Consider the following 19,928-nt stretch of genomic DNA (forward strand, 5'->3'; position numbering starts at 1 on the left):
GGAACAGGTTTTGGTATCTTCAAGTGCGGGACTTTGTACAGAGACAGGTCCCAAGCTTTCCTTGCCTCCCCCTGAGGGACTACAGGATAAAGCGCTGTCAAAAACTGGGGTTGGAGGTGGGAAGGTTTCGGACATATACAGGGAATTGTTAGAGTGGGAAGGGGCCCCGATCAGAGAGGTGAAGAGGAGTTGGGAGGGGAGCTGGAAACTGAACTGTGGGAAAAAGCCTTGAAAAAGGTAAATTCATCCTCATCCTGTGCTAGGCTCAGCTTGATTCAGTTCAAGGTAGTCCACAGGGCCCACATAACGGTAGCCCGGATGAGTAGGTTCTTCGAGGAGGTGGAGGACAGATGTGGGCAGTGTGGAGGTAGCCCGGCCAAACATGTTCATATGTTTTGGGCACGTCCGAAACTGAGGGAATTCTGGCAGAGATTTGCAGATGTTATGTCAGAAGTCCTGGAAGGTAGGGTAACTCCGAGTCCAGAATTAGCAATATTTGGGGTGTTGGATGATCCTGGGGCAAAGTGGGGGGGGAGGGAGGCCGATATTCTGGCCTTCTCCTCCCTGGTGGCCCGGAGATGGATCTTGCTGAGATGGAGGGACTCAGAGCCCCCGAAGTCACGAGTGTGGGTCAGTGATATGGTAGAGTTTCTCAGTCTGGAGAAAATCAAGTTTGCTTTCAGAGGATCAATACAGGGATTCGCCCGGAGTTGGCAGCCGTTCATCGATTTCTTTAACAAAAACTGAACGTCAACAGTAAGGGTGGGGCGGGGGAGGGAAAAAGAGGAGGGGGAGGGGAGGAAAATAGGAGGCATGGTAATGTTAAATAAGGACAGAGAGCTTAGTATATGGGTAATTGGTGATAGGGTGGGAGAAGTTGGGTGCGTGGTCTATTGTTTGTTATTTTAGGGGGTATTTTGTGCGTCAACCCACGCGGTTGTTTTAGAAATGTCAATATGTTAAATTGTGAAAATTACAAATGCTTCAAGCAAAGGCTTCCACATTTGGACGGACTTATGGCATTCTCCATAATGCAATGGAATTTGATCTCCAGAACACACGGATGCTAGTTCCTGCTCTTAAAAGCAGAGAGTGGGACACACACACAGAGTCACACACACATACACACGGACACAGAGTGAGACACGCACACAAACACAGTCACAAAACAAACGGATACCAAGTGAGAGGCACACACAAGGACACAGTGAATGAGAGAGACACATACACACAAACACGGAGAGTGAGAGAGGAAAACGCGCGCACACAGACATGGAGAGCAAGAGACTCACACCGAGACACGTAGAGTGAGAGACACACATACACGGTGAGTGAGAGGCACACACACACACACAGACACGGTGAGTGAGAGGCACACACACACACACAGACACAGAGAGTGAGAGACACACACACACAGACACGGTGAGTGAGAGGCACACACAGACACAGAGAGTGAGAGACACATAAACACAGGATGTTCTAGCTATCCTGTTTGCGTGTTTTTCCATGGTGGGGGTGACTCGCCATTGGTCCCCGATGGGATCCTCTAGTCCCGCCAAAGTCACTGACCATTTGTGTTGTTTTCTTGCCGCACTAAGGGGCGGCCTTCGACACGACCAGACTATCCTGCTTGCGGGAAGGCCGGAAAGTCCTGCCCAGAGTGAATGAGAGGCAAATATGGACATCGAGTGAGAAATATTGTGTGGGTTCTTTTTTATTAATTCAAGGATTAATTCAAGGGATGTGTGCTTCGCTGACTAGGCTGGCATTCCTAATTGTCCTGCAGACGGTGGTGGTAAGCTAGCTTCTTGAACCACTCCATATAATATAGGTACACCCACAATGATGTTAGGGAGAGTGTTTAGGGTTTTGACCCAGCAACAGTGAAGGAATATCGAGATATTTCCAAATCAACAGGGTGTGTGGCCTGGAGGGGAATTTGCAGGTGATGACGTTCTCATGTATCTGCTGCCCTGATCCCTCTGGATGACGGTGGCCATAGGTTTGGAAGGTGTTGTCTGAGGAGCCTTGATGAGTTTCTGCAGTACATCTTGTAGGTGGTACGCACGGCTACTACAGTGCGTCCGTCGTGGAGAGAGTGCATTTGGTTTTCCACTGTGGAGGAGACCTTACTGTGAGCAACAAATGGAGTCAACAAAATTGAGGAAGTATGAGTAAATTGGTCTTTCGCCTGGAAGGAGCATATGGGACGTTGGACAGGAGGAAGATCAAAGGGCAGGTGTTGTATCTCTTTTGATGGAATGGAAACGTGCCAGAGGAACGGGAGGGCATGCTGGAGGTGAATGAGGAATGGACCAAGATATTGTAGTGGGAACAGCCCCTCATGCTGAAAGGGGAGGGGAATGGTGGCAGAGTGCCGTTTTGCTGGTTACACTCTGGCTCAACGTTGCTGTGCCATTGCAACAGTGAACATATGGGTTGTGATAACAGCAAATTGTATTTACATAGCACAATTACAGTGATATTTATCTGGATTAATCTTGATTTTATATAAATACAAGTTATTCTGAAATGCTCAGGGCAGTTCAGAGGTGTTCTATGGCTAAATAAGGAATTCCAAAGTGGATCAGACTTGGAATACAAGGAGAATCTGAGTGGTAGTGAAATTTCAGAACATGACACAGATGTTTGAGGCGGTCAGTGGTGGTACAAAGGAAGACATAAGTGCATCTTAGGCTGCAGTTGATGGGGGAATAGCGGGCAGGATTGGGGGAGAATTTAAAATTTAGTTTAATTATTCCACAATGGCCTGCAAGGGCAAACTAAAACATCATCCCTACAGCTAGAGTTGTGTTTCCTGCAATTTGTAAAGTTAAGGAGTGATTTGAGAATTTTGAAGGTATAAGTGATCTCTAATGGGGTAAATGCAGATAAACTATTTCCACTGAGAGCCTAGAACTAGGTGGCACAGCCTAAATGTTGGAACCAAACCTTCTGAGAGGTTAGATAAAAAAAGATTTGTACACGTGAAGGATGGAGGAAGCATGGAAATCTCTTTTTTTCCCATGGCAATTTGATGCAAGGTTAATTGTTAACTTTAAATCTGAGATTGATAGATTTTTGTTAACCAAAGACATGGGCCGGGACTCTCCGAGCACGCGGCGGCTCGGAGAATCACCGGGGGGGGGGGGGGGGGGGGGGGGGGGGGGGCGAATCCCGCCATGCCGCTCTGACACCTGGCTGCCGTTCTCTGGAGAATCGGTGGCAATTGCGCCGGCGCGGTCACTGCGGCGACGGTCGGGGGCCGTTGAAAGTGGCCCTCTTGGCGATTCTGCGCATTCGACGGGCTGAGTGCCCACTGGCGTCGTTTGCGTATGGTCCTACCTGGTGGGGGCTGTCCTGATTTGGGGGGGGGGCAGGGGAAATGGCTCCGGGTTGGGGGCCTCTCCATGGTGCCCAAGCCCGGATCAGGGGCAACCAATCGGCGGGTGCGCTAATTCCTCAGGGGGTGGACGGGGACCTATGTTCCTCCGTACCGGGCCCCTGTAGGGCTCCACCATATTGCCCAGGGGCCGGCGCGGAAACGGCCGTGGCGCGCGCATGCGCGGACCCACACTGGCCGTGTCGGGCTGGCAATCGGTGCCGGAGCAGCGCACAGCACTCCAGCACCATTCTAGCCCCCCAAGGAAGGGGTGAATGACTGGGCCTGGAGGCCCGTTGACGCCGGCGTCACATGTGCCCGTTGACGCCAGCGTCAACACTTGGCCGGGATTTCGGAGAATTATGGGGTGAAGGGTAAAGGCAAATATGGAGTTAAGTCACGTTATCAAAGGTCCCATTTAATGGTGGAACAGACTTGAGGGACTAAACGACTAGCATTGCAAGGAAAGCGAGAGTTGTTGAGTGATGGGATGTGGATAACCGAGTTTTGATCATCTGAAATTTGAGGGAGAATGGGGGGTGAGGTGGAAGGCTTTACAGATGGGATAAGAGTCCAGAGTTTACATGGGCATGGCTGGGGACTTTGGAGACAGTGCTGAGGTGGATGACCATAACCTGAACATCCTGTTTACTCACCCAGACGGATGTAATAGATTCCATGGCACGATTACAAGGAAGAACGGGAAGTTCTCAAAGAGCCTAGCCAACATTTATCCTTCAACCAAAATCACTAAAATGTACTAATTTGGTCATTTTATCTCCCTTCTATTTGTGGGATCTTGCTGTGCACACATTGGCTGTCGTATTCCTCCGCATTGCAACAGTGACTATATTTCAGGATGTTCCAGGCAAATGGAATGCATTTGAAGATTTGGTGCTGTATGAATGCATTATTACTCCCATCCAAAACCAGATGTCGGCAAGCAAATACAGCACCGAGACAACAGAGGGGTTGAGAGAACGGGTGGAGTTGGGTGTCTTCAGTGTTATGTGGAACATGACCCATGGGCTGGATTTTGCTGATCCCTTGGAGATGGCAGGGTGGGGAGAGTTGGGGAGTCGCGTCATAGTGGTTTTCTGATGCTTTTACATTACCGAGACTAGCATTGCAAGGAAAGCGAGAGTTGTTGAGTGATGGGATGTGGATAACCGAGTTTTCGATCATCTGAAATTTGAGGGAGAAGTGAGGGATGAGGTGGAAGGCTTTACAGATGGGATAGGATACTTGCCTGGGACAGGCACAGCGAAAGCTGGCAGCCTGCTCTGACTTGGCAGGCAAACAATTGAGTCACTTCAGGGCCCAGTTATGGTCCATTTTTCCGATGGAGAAGAGAATTTCTTTGTCTCTAGAAGCAGCCTCCTGGTGTCCTGCCAGGCAGAGATTATCGCCACCTTCTTTAAAACTCCTCTTCCAGAGCCAAAGGGACCAGTCGGCCACAGCTGATGGCCATCGAGTGAAGGGGATCCTCTCCACGATAATCGCCTGCCAGCTGAGGCCACACATACATTTAACAATTTTAGAGTCGTCAGAGGGTGACTCCATCTTGAGGCACCCTCACAGTCTCCCACCTATATTAGCAGTGTCTACGTTTTCCAGTAGGACAGTTGGCTGCTCACAGCTTTGAATGCTACAAGTGGCCCTCCCATCTGGGAAACCTCCACTCGTTGGACAAGGCTCCTGGAGACAGGTTACAGAACAGGGTGGTGTGTGTGTGTTGGTGGGGGGGTGGGGGTGGGGTGGTGGGGTGGGGGGGGGGGGGGGGTGCAGGACAAGAGCACCATCAGGACCTCTATATGGTCCTGAAATTGGGGTTCCAACATTCACTGGAAAATGTATCCCCATATCTTTGGATGATCTTGTCAAGGGACAGAATGTAGATGAGGAAAAGGAGTGCACTAATAATAAATTCTTGAGAAATTTAGTGCACGGAAGAGAATCCATTCGGAAAGAGACTTTGGCAACAGTTGGCTAATTAAGAGTGGAACAAAACACTGGTAATCTCCCAGGATTGACATTGGATGGTTGAAGATTAGGAGGATGGGGTGATTAGTTAAGGCCATCAATCTGGTATTTTATCATTATGTTGCTTCCTGTTCCCTAATGTTTTTTCGTTAATGGTGCTTCCTTCTCCCATTCTTCTCCACAGGACAAAGAAAAATTGGAGATTACAAAATATGGTGAACCGCCAAAGCCAGAGGTCATCAAGGATATGATTAAATATGCTCGGAATATAATTGAAGAGTTCAGGAGAGCTAAGCATTACAAAAATATCCTTTCCCTGTGAATTGGTCATAAGGCCACACACCTCTCAAAGAACCAAACTACTATATGCTTGATTAGTGATGCTATTTCATGTTAATTAATATGAACTATGTTCGTTCTGATGCTCTTCACCACTTGTATACTTAGATTGACCATTCTCTCCTATTCTTGGCACAGATAAAGGGCGCGATTCTCTAATAATGTGGCTATGTCCCCAAGCCAGCGTCAAGAAGCAGGCATTTCACTCTGTACTTTCCTTAAGAAAGTCTAGAATGATTCTCCAATTTGCAGGGGGCTAACAGGGCCCCTGAGTACTTCTTGCAGCTCTGGCTGCGAATACGGGGTCCTGCACTTCCGGCCTGGAGTCCGCGCATGTGCACGGCAGCGGCCTGCGGCGGCCGACCTGTGTGACATGGCGGACTCAGCCCTTGGAGCGGCACCAGGAATGTAGGTCCACCCGGGATTGCGCGCGCCCGCGGTTCGGTGCTGACGGATCGTTTACCTGGCTGCCTGTGAGGCCCCCCACCCCCCCACCCCGGTGAAGGAGCCCCCTTCCCCCCACCAGGGCGGTCATGGACTGAGTCCGCAGCCATCCCCGGCTATTCTCGACAGGTAAAACATGATTAGAGCCATGCTGTCGGGAACTCGGCATGTTGTCCTCCGAGAATCACCGCGGGGGGCCTCTGTCAATGGCCTTACATATAATCAGCCGATCTGATACCATCGTTTAGTGTCACCACTGAAGTCAAATTTCCTACCACAGACTGAATCGACGCGGTGTGGCTTTAATATCCTTTGTATGATCATACACTCAAAAAAACAGTAGTAACTGCGGCCGCACCGCGTAGTCCGCGCGTGATTTACAGGGATTCTTCGGGGATCGCGATTTCAGCGCGGAGGCTCGGAGAATCCCGCCCAAAGTGTGTGGTCAGAAAATCAAGGAAATCTGGAAAAGGCGAGAGGCAGATATAGACAGAATAAGGAAATGGCAGATTTAATTTAGTTGTGGCAAAGTGTGAGGTCATGAATTTTGAGAGGGAAAGCAGTGAGCAGGAGCATAAACTGAATGTAAAAATGCAAAAAGTATGAAGAAACATATAATTAAAATACATTTGCTTGCAGTTGCAAGGAATTTTAAAAAAGATTAATCGTATTATTTTGGGTTTCATAAATCAGGGCATGGAGATTAGGAGCAAAAAGAATGACCGGCCGCAGTTAGTACTGTTTTTTTGAGTGTATGATCATACAAAGGATATTAAAGCCACACCGCGTCGATTCAGTCTGTGGTAGGAAATTTGACTTCAGTGGTGACACTAAACGATGGTATCAGATCGGCTGATTATATGTAAGGCCTGTTTTTGTTTGGTTGACTGTAATAGAACTGAACATCAAGCACGTCAAGCGTTGTTGTTTATAACATGAAGAATGGGGAGTAAAAATAGTTGATACAGTTGGTGAGACCGCATCTGGGAGTATTCTGCATAGTTTTGGTCTTTATTTTAGAAAGGTGTAAATGAGTTGGAAGCAGTTCAGAGAAGATGCCCTTAACTGATATCTGGTATGGTTGGGGAGGTACTAGTCACCTTGTGAGGAAAGGTTGGGCATGTCTCCAGAGGAGTTCAGAAGAATGTGAGGTGGCCTTGCAGATAGTATAACTGAGGGGATTTGATAGGGTGGATGGCCAGAGGATATTTCTTTTTTTTTGAAATAATTTTTATTCAAGTTTTTTAATAACAATAACAAATTTTCTCCCCGCAATTTAAAACAAACAAGGCGTGTTTCCACGCCAAAACAAAACAAGAAAAGAACTCCCCCCCCCCCCCCCCCAAAATAAATAATAACAAATAGCAATACAAGAAAGAAGAAAATAACATAACAAACCCACCGCCGCAAACCCCCCCCCCCCCAACCATCAGCAAACCCCCGCCCCCCCACCCCCGGGTTGCTGCAGAGACCGACCACTCTCTACCTCTTTGCCAGGAAATCGAGAAAGGGCTGCCGCCGCCGGAAGAGCCCCTGTACCGACCCCCTCAGGGCAAATTTCAGCTAGAGGATATTTCTGTTTGTGGCAGAGACTATAACTAAGGGATACAATTTTTTTTTAAATAAAATTTTTTTTTTAGATTACCCAATTCATTTTTTCCAATTAAGCGGCAATTTAGCATGGCCAATCCACCTATCCTGCACATCTTTGGGTTGTGGGGGCGAAACCCACGCAACCACGGGGAGAATGTGCAAACTCCACACAGACGGTGACCCGGAGCCGGGATCGAACCTGGGACCTCGGTTCCGTAAGGCAGTACTGCTAACCACTGCGCCACCGTGCTGTCCCGGACACAGTTTAAAAATTAGGGATCTCCCATGTAAGACAAGAGATGAGAATTTTTTTCCCTGACGGTCGTGAGTCTTTGGAACTGTCTTCCCCAGAGAGCAGGGGAGGGCAGGGTCATTGAATATCTTTAGACAGAGATAGATAGATTCTTAACGAACAAGGAAGCCGAAGGTTATTGGGGGGTCGGCAGGAAAGTGCACTTGGCGCCACAGTTGAATAGCCATGAACTATTGAATGTGGGGCATGCTCAAGTTGCCAAATGGTCTACTCTTGCTCATAGTTAGTATGTTTGTAACAGCCATCCAATCTCATAATGCCTATTTTGTACCACCAACCGAGAGCCATTTCTAATCCTAGGTATGAAGAAAAGTATTTAGATACTGGGTTGGATTTGTCCTGCTTTTTGTGTACAGGACCTACCTGGGCAATTGTCCACATTGCTGGGTAGATGTCACTGTTGTAGGTGTACTAGAACAGCTTAGCTAAGGGCATGGCAAGTTCTGGAGCACAAGTCTTCAGTACTTTTAAAAAAAAAAATATTAATTGAAATTTTTACAAAATATAAACATCTCAACTCTATTAACAAAACAACCGCAGTAACACCCCAAGAACAATACCCACCCAACTTCAAAAGCAACTACAAACAAAAGGGGAAAAAAACAAAAGAACACCCAAACAACAAAAGGGAAAGAGATAACACCCGCCACATCCCACAAACCCATGTACACAGTTCTAACTCCCACTGATCCAAACTCCGCCCCCCCCCCCCCCCCCCCCCCCCCCCCCCCCCCCCCGGTTGCTGTTGCTGCTGGCCTATTTCCCTACCGTTCCGCCAGGAAGTCCAGGAAAGGCTGCCACCGCCTAAAGAACCCTTGTACTGATCCCCTCGGGGCAAATTTCACCTTCTCCAATTTAATGAACCCCGCCATATCATTGATCCAGGCCTCCACGCTTGGGGGGCCTCGCATCCTTCCATTGGAGCAAGATCCTCCGCGGGTTACTGGGGACGCAAAGGCCAGAACACCGACCTCTTTCGCCTCCTGCACTCCCGGCTCCACTGCAACCCCAGAAATTGCGAGTCCCCAGCCTGGCTTGACCCTGGATCCCACCACCCTCGACACCGTCCTTGCTACCACCTTCCAAAACTCCCCCAGCGCTGGGCACGCCCAAAACATATGGGCGTGGTTCGCTGGGCTCCCCGAGCACCTAGCACACCTGTCCTCGCCCCCGACAAACCTACTCATCCTCGTCCCAGTCATGTGGGCCCTATGCAGCACCTTAAATTGTATGAGGCTAAGCCTCGCACAGGAAGAGGAGGAATTCACTCTCTCCAGGGCATCCGCCCACGTCCCCCCCTCAATCTCCTCACCCAGCTCCTCTTCCCATTTACCCTTCAGTTCCTCCACCGAGGCCTCGTCTACCTCCTGCATTACCCGGTATATGTCCGAAATCCTCCCTCCTCCAACCCACACCCCCGAGAGCAACCGATCCCGCACCCCTCGTGGGGGCAGCAAGGGGAACCCCTTCACCTGCTGCCTGGCAAACGCCCTCACCTGCATGTACCTAAACATGTTCCCCGGGGGAGCCCAAACTTCCCCTCTAACTCCCCCAAGCTCGCGAACCTCCCCTCCACAAACATCTCCCTCAACCTCCTAACCCCTGCCCTGTGCCAGCCCTGGGACAAACCGATGGTTCCCCCGTATCGGGGCCTCCATCGAGCCCCCCACTTCTCCCCTATGTCGTCTCCATTGCCCCCAAATTTTGAGGGTAGCCGCCACCACCGGGCTCGTGGTATACCTCGTTGGAGGGAGCGGCAACGGTGCCGTTACCAGCGCCTCCAGGCTCGTGCCCACACAGGACGCCACCTCCATCCTCTTCCATGCTGCCCCTTCCCCGTCCATTAACCACTTACGCACCATCGCTGCGTTGGCAGCCCAATAGTACCCACAGAGATTGGGCAACGCCAGCCCCCCCTATCCCTGCCCCGTTCCAGGAACACCCTTCTCACCCTCGGAGTCCAATGCGCCCACACAAATCCCGTAATACTCCTGTTGACCCTCCTAAAAAAGGCCTTCGGGATAAGGATGGGGAGGCACTGGAACAGGAACTAAAACCTCGGGAGCACCATCATCATCAACAGACTGCACCCTCCCCGCCAGTGACAGCGGTAACATATCCCACCTCTTAAACTCCTCCTCCATCTGCTCCACCAACCTTGTGAGGTTGAGCTTGTGCAGGGCCCCCCAGCTCCCTGCCACCTGGACCCCTAGGTACCTGAAGCTCTTCCCTGCCTGCTTCAATGGGAGCCTACCAATCCCCTCCTCTTGATCCCCCGGATGCACCACAAACAACTCACTCTTGCCCAGGTTCAACTTATACCCAGAGAAACCCCCGAATTCACTAAGAATCCTCATCACCTCCGGCATCCCCCCACCGGGTCCGCCACATACAGCAACAGGTCATCCGCGTACAGCGACACTCGATGCTCCTCCCCACCCCGCACCAGGCCCCTCTAGTTCCCTAACTCCCTCAACGCCATGGCTAGGGGCTCAATCGCCAACGCGAAGAGCAAGGGGGACAGGGGCCTTCGCACGTTCGCATTCAACTGCCTTCCCTTCACAAACTCCGTCTGGTCCTCATGAATGACCTCGGGCACACAATCCTCTATTCTAGTAGCCAGGATCTTTGCCAGCAGCTGAGCATCGGCGTTTAGCAGCGAAATCGGCCTATATGACCCGCACTGCAGAGGTTCCTTGTCCCGCTTCAGGATCAAGGAAATCAGCGCCCGTGACATAGCTGGGGGCAAAGCCCCCCCTCCCTTGCCTCGTTAAAGGTCCGAACCAACAGGGGGCCCAACAGGTCCAAATACCTTTTATAAAATTTCGCCGGAAACCCGTCCGGCCCCGGCGCCTTCCCCGACTGCATGCTCCCTATCCCTTTGACCACCTCCTCCAGCTCGATCGGCGCCCCCAGTCCCTCCACCTACTCCTCCTCCACCCTCAGGAATCGCAGCTTGTCCAAGAAGCGCCCCATTCCACCCCCCTCCACCGGGGGTTCCGACCGGTACAGTTCCCCATAGAGGTCTCTGAAGACCCCATCAACATCTACTCCCCTCCGCACCACCTTCCCAGCCTGGCGACTCCCGCCCTACCTCCGACTCCTCCCCACGTGGGACTACCCCTCCTCCATCGTGCCCGTCAATGGGACCCTCCCCACCCCCCCCGCTCTTGCGCGGGAAAAGAAAACAGCCAGCAACGACCCGCGCTTCTCAGCCCCGACCCCGCTCCCAGCGCGGGGAAACCCGCAGAAAGCCCTGCTGGCCCCGCCTTCTCCAGGGCAACTCCCATTGTCAGTCCCCCCCCACCAGCTCCCCGAACTCCCCATTTACCCCCCTGCCCAAACCCGTCCACCAGACCCCTATAGAAAAACCCATATAGAAAAGACAAATCGACATCACCCCACCCACCCTAAGGCCAACCCACATCTTACATTAAACCAAGCAAATACAAATCCAGTATTATACAGCATCCCCCATCTTAGACCCTCAGTTTGAGTCCAATTTCTCGGCCTGCACAAAGGCCCACGCCTCCTCCGGGGACACAAAATAATGGTGCCGATCCTTATAGGTGACCCACAGACGCGCCGGCTGCAACATGCCGAACTTCACACTCCGCCTATGGAGCACCGCCTTCGTCCGGTTAATCCCGGCCCGCCGCCTCCGCACTCCAGTCCTGGAAAATCCGCACATCCGTGTTCTCCCACTTGCTGCTCCGCTCCTTCTTGGCCCACCGCAGCACACACTCACGATCCACGAACCGATGAAACCGCACCAACACCGCCCGCGGCGGCTCGTTCAGCTTGGGCCTCCTAGCCAGAATTCTGTGGGCCCCCTCTAACTCCAGGGGCCCCTGGAAGGACCCAACCCCCATCAGCGAGTTTAACATAACCGCCACATAGGCCGCCAGGTCCGACCCCTTCAGCCCCTCCTTGAGGCCCAGGATCCGCAAATTCTTCCTCCTTGACCGGTTGTCCAGCTCCTCGAACCGCTCCTGCCATCTTCTATGGAGCGCCTCGTACATCTCCACCTTCCCCGTGACGGCCACGGCCTCATCCTCCCTTTCGGAGGCCTGCTGCTGCAGCTCCCGGATCGCAGCCCCCTGGGCTGTCTGGGTCTCCATCAGCTCCCTGTTGGTTACCTTCAGCGACTCCAGCAGCTCCACCTTAAGCTCCTGGAAGCAGCGCAGCAGAGTCGCCTGCTGCTCCTGAGCCCACTGCCTCAGCTCCTCAAGGCCTCCGCCGGCCGCCATTTTGTCTTCCTTCCCCCGCTTTTTCGGGAGTGCTTTCTCCGTTTTTCTCCTTACCCACTCCTGGTCCGGACCATAGGACCATAGGGGTCGACTCCTGTCCTCTTCCCACGTCGGGATTTGCCGACATAGCTCCGTTGGGGGCCCTGAAAAGAGCTCCAAAGTCCCTTTTCAGCGGGAGCTGCCGAATGTGCGGCTTAGCTCCGCATTGCCGCCACCGGAAGTCACAAGTCTTCAGTACTGTAGAATCATAGAATTTACAGGGCGGAAGGAGACCATTCGGCCCATCGAGTCTTCACCGGCTCTTGGAAAGAGCACCCTACTTAAGCCCACACCGCCACCCTATCTTGACCACCAGGGCAGCACGGTTGCACAAGTGGATAGCATAGAACATAGAACAGTACAGGCCCTTCAGCCCATGATGTTGTGCCAACCATTTATCCTAATCTTAGATCAACCTAACCTACACCCTTTCAATTTGCTGTTATCCACAGCGCCAGGGTCCCAGGTTCGATTCCCCACTGGTTCACTGTCTGTGCGGAGTCTGCACGTTCTCCCCGAGTCTGCGTAGGTTTCCTCCGGGTGCTCTGGTTTCTTCCCACAGTCCAAAGACGTGCAGGTTAGGTGGATTGGCCATGATAAATTGCCCTTAGTGATCAAAAAGGTTAGATGGGGTTATTGGGTTAAGGGTGGAAGTGAGGACTTAAGTGGCTCGGTGCAGACTCGATGGGCCGAATGGCCTCCTTCAGCACAGTTCTGTCCACATAACCCAGCAACCCCATCTAACCCGAGGGCAATTTAGCATGGCCAATCCACCTAACCTGCACATCTTTGAACTGTGGGAGGAAATTGGAGCACCCGGAGGAAACCCACACAGACACTGGGAGAACGTGCAGACTCCGCACAGACAGTGATCCAAGTCGGGAATCAAACCTGGGACCCTGGAGCTGTGAAGCCATTGAGCTAACCACTTTGCTACTGTGCTGCCCCCATTATTGCTGGAATATTGTCAGGGCCCATAGCCTTTGCTGTGTCCATGCCTTCAGCTGTTTCTAGTTATCATGTGGGGTGAATCACATTGGCTACAGTCTGGCATCTATGATGCTGGGGACCTCTGGAGGAGACTAAGATGGATCACCCACTCAGCACTTCTGGCTGAATATCGTTGCGAAGCCTCCGCCTTGTCTTTTGCACAGATGTGCTGGGTTCCTCCATCATTGAGGATGGAGATATTTGTGGAGCATCTTCCTCCAGTGAGTTGCTTAATTCTCCGTCACCATTCACGACTGGATGTGGCAGAACTGCAGAGCTTAGATCTGATAGCGTTTGTTGTTGAATTGCTTAGCTCTGTCTATTACTTGCTGCTTAGGCACAGAATTAGACCTGTGTTGTAGCTTCATCAGGTTGAGTCTTTGGTTTTAGGTATGTCTGGTGCTGCTCCTGGCATGTCCTCCTGCACTCTTCATTCAACCAGTAAGAAGTCTTACAATACCAGGTTAAAGTCCAACAGGTTTGTTTGGAATCACCAGCTTTCGGAGCACTGCTCCTTCCTCAGATGACCACATCACGGCCTTCGATGAACCAGGGTTGATCCCCTGGCTTGGTGGTAATGATAGAGTGGGGGATATGCCAGGCCACGAGGTTACAGATTGCGTTTGAATACAATTCTGCTGCTGCTGACAGCCCACAGCACCTCACGGATGCACAGTCTGAGTTGCTAGATCTTTTCTAAATCTATCCCATTTAACATGATGGTAGTGCCACGATGCATGGTATTCTCAATGTGAAGATGGGTCTTAGACTCCATAAGAACTGTGCGGTGGCTATTCCTACAGTGCTGAGCTGAACAGATGCATCTGCAGTAGGCAGATAGGTGAGGATAGGTCAAATATATTTCCCCCTCTTGTTGGTTTGCTCACCATCAGCTGCAGTCTAAGTCTAGCAGCTGTGTCCTTAAGGACCTGAATAGCTTGGCCTGTGGTGGTACTACCGAGCCACTGTTGGTGATGAACATTGAAGACCACCATCCAGAGTACATTCTGCGTCCTTGCTACCCTCGGTGCTTCCTCCAAGTGGTGTTCAACATTGAGGAGTACTGATTCATCCGTTGAGGGTAGACGGTACGTGGTAATCAGCAGGAACGTAAGTGGTTTCCTTACCCATGTTTGACCTGAAGCAATGAGACTTCATGGGGTCCGGAGTCAGTTGAGGACTCCCAAGGAAACTCGCTCTTGATTGTATTCAATTGTGCCGCCACCTCTGCTGGGTCTGTCCTGGTAGTGGAGCTTGGGGATGGTGATGTTGGTGTCTGAGACATTGTCTGTAAGATATGATTCTGTGAGTATGACAATATCGAGGCAGTTGCTCAACTAGTCTATGAGACAGCTCTCCCAACTTTGGCACAAGCCCCCAGATGTTAGTAAGGAGGATTTTGTATGGCGACACGGCTGGGTTTGCCTTTGCTGTTTCCAGTGTTGATGTCGGCTGGTCCGTCCAGTTTCTATCCTCTGATGACATTTTTTATTGTTATTTTTTTCCCGAAAGTATATTTGTTTTAATCTCCCAATGAGTTTTGGCTTTTGGGAGCTCCCTGGTATTTTTGGTACAATTCTTAACTATTTGGCACCCCCTAGTGAGCTGCTGGAGATCTGCGAGCTAAGCCTGGATAAAATGGGCTCGATCTTTGAGGATAACAATGTCTATATGCTGCACATGATGTACCAGGCCATGGGAGTCTGCCTGTACATGCAAGACTGGGATGGAGCTCTACGTTACGGTCAAAAAATAATCAAACCTTACAGGTGAGGAATAGAGTATATAACTGCTGTTGATACAGAATTTTCTGTAATTTCTGCACAAGGTGAATCCCAGAGGGAGCTTGTATTTACTTTATCCGGGTTTTAGAACCGTAATATTAAACATAGACAAATCCCACTACTGCAGGAGTCACACTAAGAGTTGTGCAGAATACGCCTTTGGTAATAATAAATTGTTGCATGCAGTATATAGTTGCAAGCATGCTTTAAAAATGTATGGCAGTAGTTTCTGGCATATTTGAAGTTCATAGAGTCATAGAATCCCTACAGGTCAGAAGGAGGCCATTCGGCCCATCGGGTCAGCACCGACCCTCTGCAAGAACACCACTCTTTCCCCCCCCCCCCCCTCCCAACCACCTTATCTCTGTAAACCCTTAACGTAACCTACACACCTTTGGACACGAAGAGGCAATTGATCATGGCTAATCCGCCAAACCTACATATCTTTGGACTGTGGGAGGAAACCAGTGTACACGGAGGAAACCCCCGCAGGCATGGGGAGAAAGTGCAAACTCCACACAGACAGGCACCCAAGACCTGCGCTGTGGGACAACGGTGCTAACTGCCGTGCCATCCCTGTTGTGTTGTTCTGGATAAATTTATTATTTTCTTCAGCTAACAAACTTTTATTTCTATCCGATGGCCAACAACGTCCGTGAGAGGAGCCAACATTCTGTCCATGTGCAAGGAACCTAAAAGCAATGGCCTCCTCTTGTCCTAAGAAATCTGGTGTTTATTGTTTTTTGTACTGAGAAGCATGCACGAAAATACAGGTTGTTTCAGATTAGTTAATCAGTGAGTTGGGAAAATAAGATCATGGAGCTCAGTCTGATTCCCTGTGTGATCAATAAGGAAGGTGTGGAAAAGAGCTTATACCGACCCAAGTAAAAAGAGACCTATGATCTCCTCATTGTACTGCATGGGCTGAATAGAGCTGGTTTGGTGTTTGCATCCTCCACATGGCAATTTTCCAATTTTAACTGTAGTGATAGTGTTGAACAAGAGATTTATTTTCTCTGCCTAATCTGGTATGTCATTTTACAGTTGTCTGCCTGCCTACCCTTTTCGATCACAATTGACGTTCAGTTCGAGACCAAGAACATCAAATAAATTCTATCCAATATTCGCCCTTTAATATTTCTTCTTTGTCTCCGTCCATATGCAAATAAGATGCCTTATCACACGGTCATGCCTGTCACATGATGCTTTATGCCTTCAGGGTCTATATTGCGCTCTGGTTTCGAGTCTTAGGACTCCTCCAGTACAGAACAAAAACAGGCCCTTTGGCCCATCGTGCCTACGCTGACCATCAAATACCAATCTGTACTAATCCCACTTACCAGCACTTGGTCCATGCCAACTATGCCATGGCGATTTAAGTGCACGCCCAGATGCTTCTTAAATGGCGCGAGAGTACCTGCCTCCACCACCCTCTCGGGCAGCGTGTTCCATATTTCCAACACCCTCTGGGTGAAAAAATGTTTCCTCTGGTTCCCTCTAAACCACTTACCCCTCACCTTAAACCTATGCCCCTGGTCTTAGACACCGCTGCCACGAGGAAACGATTCTTACAATGAGATTTCATTTTTTAAATAATAATATTTATTATTGTCATAAGTAGGCTTACATTAACATTGCAATGAAGTTACTGTCAAAATCCCATTTGTAGATGTAATATAGTTTTGTCTTCTACAATAGAGAATGTTGATGGGCAGCACGGTAGCACAGGTCGATAGCACTGTTCCTTCACTGCACCAGGGTCCCAGGTTCCATTCCCTGCTGGGTCACTGTCTGTGCGGAGTCTGCACGCTCTCCCCGTGTGGTAGGCATGGATGAAAGTTTAGGCAATGGAGGGGTCGAGGCAGAGAGGGGTAATGTTGTGGCGATGAAGTAGGTGTTATTTTGTGATGGAAGGAATGTATGTTTGCAAGCAGGCAAAATCCTTGGAATCCCACTTATTACAGAATACAGTTGTCCTGGAGGTTGAAATTCCAGTGCTTTCTCGCAATTGTTGTCTGTTTATTTGAGAGTGGTGGGGGTGTAGCAGTCAGTCCCATTCCATGATGGGTTGATTACTCTTTGTTTGGTCTGACATTGGTGTACATGGTCACAGAATAAAAATTTTCCACCTGTTTATGTGCGATTCTACAGTAAGAAAGAAAATGAATTAAAGGTAGCAGAAGATTAGAATCTTACTTGTTTTTTTAAATAAAATTAAATGCAGTTTTGTTTTTGTTTGGTTTAAAAAAGCAACAAACACTATCCAGCATATTCCCTGAATGTTGCTTCAATGTGGCTGAAACTGGGACGATTATATATGGGCCTAGAACACTATTCTGCTGGAGCCAAGGCACTGAGGAAGGTAATAAATTCATCTTGAAATTTTCTCTTTACAGGCACCAAGAATTGAGTTTAAAACTAATAATGGTCATTTTGATTGCTTGCATTTAAAGGGATGCTGGCATGCTGTTCCTAGTTGCATGAGAAATTAGATTTAGACCTATTCCTGCCTTATTTTAATAAATTGTACTCACTGGGGTTATTACAACCAGTAGGGTGTTCCCCTGCTTGTTTTCAAAGTGCTCGAAGGAGAAATCTCCAAGGAGCACATTGTGCTGCCATTCGCGAACGCTGCACACCCATTTCTTCATTGTTAATACTACACACATGTCTAGAAGTACATTCTTTTCTGAATTTCAATTATTATTTATTCACTTAAACTAACTCTGAATAGTAGTTTTCTGCCAGAGCGCATTGAGATTGAGGGATTTTAGGGTAATTTAATTAATCCAACAATTAAGAGAGGTGAATTTAATTCAGCAAAACTATTAATTGTGAAACTAGGGGCTAGTTTAACACAGTGGGCTTAACAGCTGGCTTGTAATGCAGAACAATGCCAGCAGCGCAGGTTCAATTCCTGTACTGGCCTCCCTGAACAGGTGCCGGAATGTGGCAACTAGGGGCTTTTCACAGTAACTTCATTTGAAGCCTACTTGTGACAATAAGCGATTATTATTATTATTACTTAAAAATAATCTTGGAGAAGACTGCTTCTGCACAACACAGTTAAATACAGTTCACAAGTATATATGTTTAAGAAGCACCAACCATAATTAGTGTGAAACATTGCAGTCTTTCCTCTACACCAAACTTTGGGTTTTCTCTTATGAACTAATAAGGCAGCACACCTTAAAGATTCTAGGTTTTTGTCCAACAGTTATGAACAGTGCGTTTGACTTCAAAAGGGTAATTGCTAAGAATGTTGGCTTGCACTGCTCTTCCATCCAGAATGCAGTAGATTGGTATGAATCCTTTGACTTGACCTGTTGGAGTGGTCCATTACCATTTGGGCTCTGTTTCCTCTGCTGCTATGACACAGTTATCCCAAAATCCATCCTGATTTCCTAGCAGGCTGATGGCTCATCGACCTGAAACATTAGCTGGGATTCGACACCCCTTCTCCCTCCCCCCGCCAGGTGGGTTTTGTCATGGCAGATGCAACAAGCCATTGACCACTGGCAGAATCTTCTGGTCCGGCCAAAGTCAATGGGCTTTTGCGTGCCTCGCTCACCTGCTCCACCAGGGAACCCTTCGCGAGGTGTTGACTTCGGAGGGACCGGAAGATTCCTTCAGCGGGAGGGGCCAGAAATTCCCATCCATTATCTCTATTTATCTCTGCAGATGCTGGCTGACCAGCAGAGTATTTCCAGCATTTTCTGTTTTAACGTGTGGTACATGTTATGTTTAAAATCCTCAAAAAAATACCAAATTTCACAGATAGCAGAAATTGGGAGTTCAATATCATGAAATAATTGAAAGACATCATTGGAGGTTTTTGTTTTCCTGCCGTATCACTCATACTCAGAAAAGCACAGAAACATTGGAATGTCTAACCTTAAATGACATTTCTTTGTTTTCTTTAAAAAAAAGCTTATTTTAAGCTTAGCTCTCTGGTGTGTAACAGGCAGTCTTTTTTTTTACAGAAGGAGAGCAAAACGTTATTTAAATGCTTTGATTTTAGAAAAATTCCCATTTTTAGCATTTAGTATTTTGCAATTACAATTATTTGTTTCAGTGCCATGTGACTGAAGTAGTTGGCAAAATTTGCAACTTATTTTAAAAGAGAGTCATGCTTTGGAATGGATCTTGAGCTTGGTGCTAACTAACCCAAATTGGGCATTTACGTCCACAGGCATTGGCTATTATGGAAGTGGCGCATGGCAAGGATCATCCATATGTTCTTGAAATTCAGAAAGAGCTGGAGGAAAAGTGAATGTTTTCCTTCAAAGCATCAATTCTTTAACAGGCAAAATGTGAGACTGTATGCTGGTGTTTCGGTCAACAAACTGATCGTTTGAAATATTTGTTCACATCTGCAACAACCAGTCTCGGAATAATGGCACGATAATCAAAGGAATGCTGTTTTTATTTTTGTTCTGTTTTTAATATTTAAATGCACATTACAATAAACGTATTGTAAAAAGCTTAAGTGTTGTGTGGGTTCAGTTAATTTGTGTTCGCAGGAGCATTGGTTCTGTAAGCATCCTACATTCAAAGGTGAGTTACAATTGAAAAACAGGAAAGTTGGCTAAACTGTATTAAACTTTGATTAGCCTGCATGCAGTTCTGGTCCCCATGTTATAAAAAGGATGTAGTGCAGTGGGTACTCACTATAAATACCATAAGACATAGGAGCAGAATTGGGCACTCGGCCCATCGAGTCTGCTCTGCCGTTCAATCATGGCTGATATTTTTCTCAGCCTCATTCTCCTGCCTTCTCATAACCCCTGATCCCCTTATTAATCAAG

The 19,928-nt window shown here is 48.8% G+C and overlaps 1 protein-coding gene across 1 annotated transcript in view; it reads left to right on the top strand.

Moving 5' to 3' along the window:
* The window catches only part of smyd2a (SET and MYND domain containing 2a), a 74,864-nt gene extending 55,255 nt beyond the window's left edge, over positions 1–19,609 (top strand). Inside the window, exons 9-12 of the mRNA XM_038811519.1 lie at positions 5,553–5,673; positions 14,931–15,105; positions 17,371–17,482; positions 19,313–19,609. Coding sequence (XP_038667447.1) covers positions 5,553–5,673; positions 14,931–15,105; positions 17,371–17,482; positions 19,313–19,393 — 489 coding nt within the window. The 3' untranslated portion in view covers positions 19,394–19,609. The remainder of the gene's footprint in view (positions 1–5,552; positions 5,674–14,930; positions 15,106–17,370; positions 17,483–19,312) is intronic.
* Positions 19,610–19,928: the final 319 nt, after the last annotated feature.

Source organism: Scyliorhinus canicula, chromosome 1 (assembly GCF_902713615.1).
Source record: "Scyliorhinus canicula chromosome 1, sScyCan1.1, whole genome shotgun sequence".
Taxonomy (NCBI): Eukaryota; Metazoa; Chordata; class Chondrichthyes; order Carcharhiniformes; family Scyliorhinidae; genus Scyliorhinus; species Scyliorhinus canicula.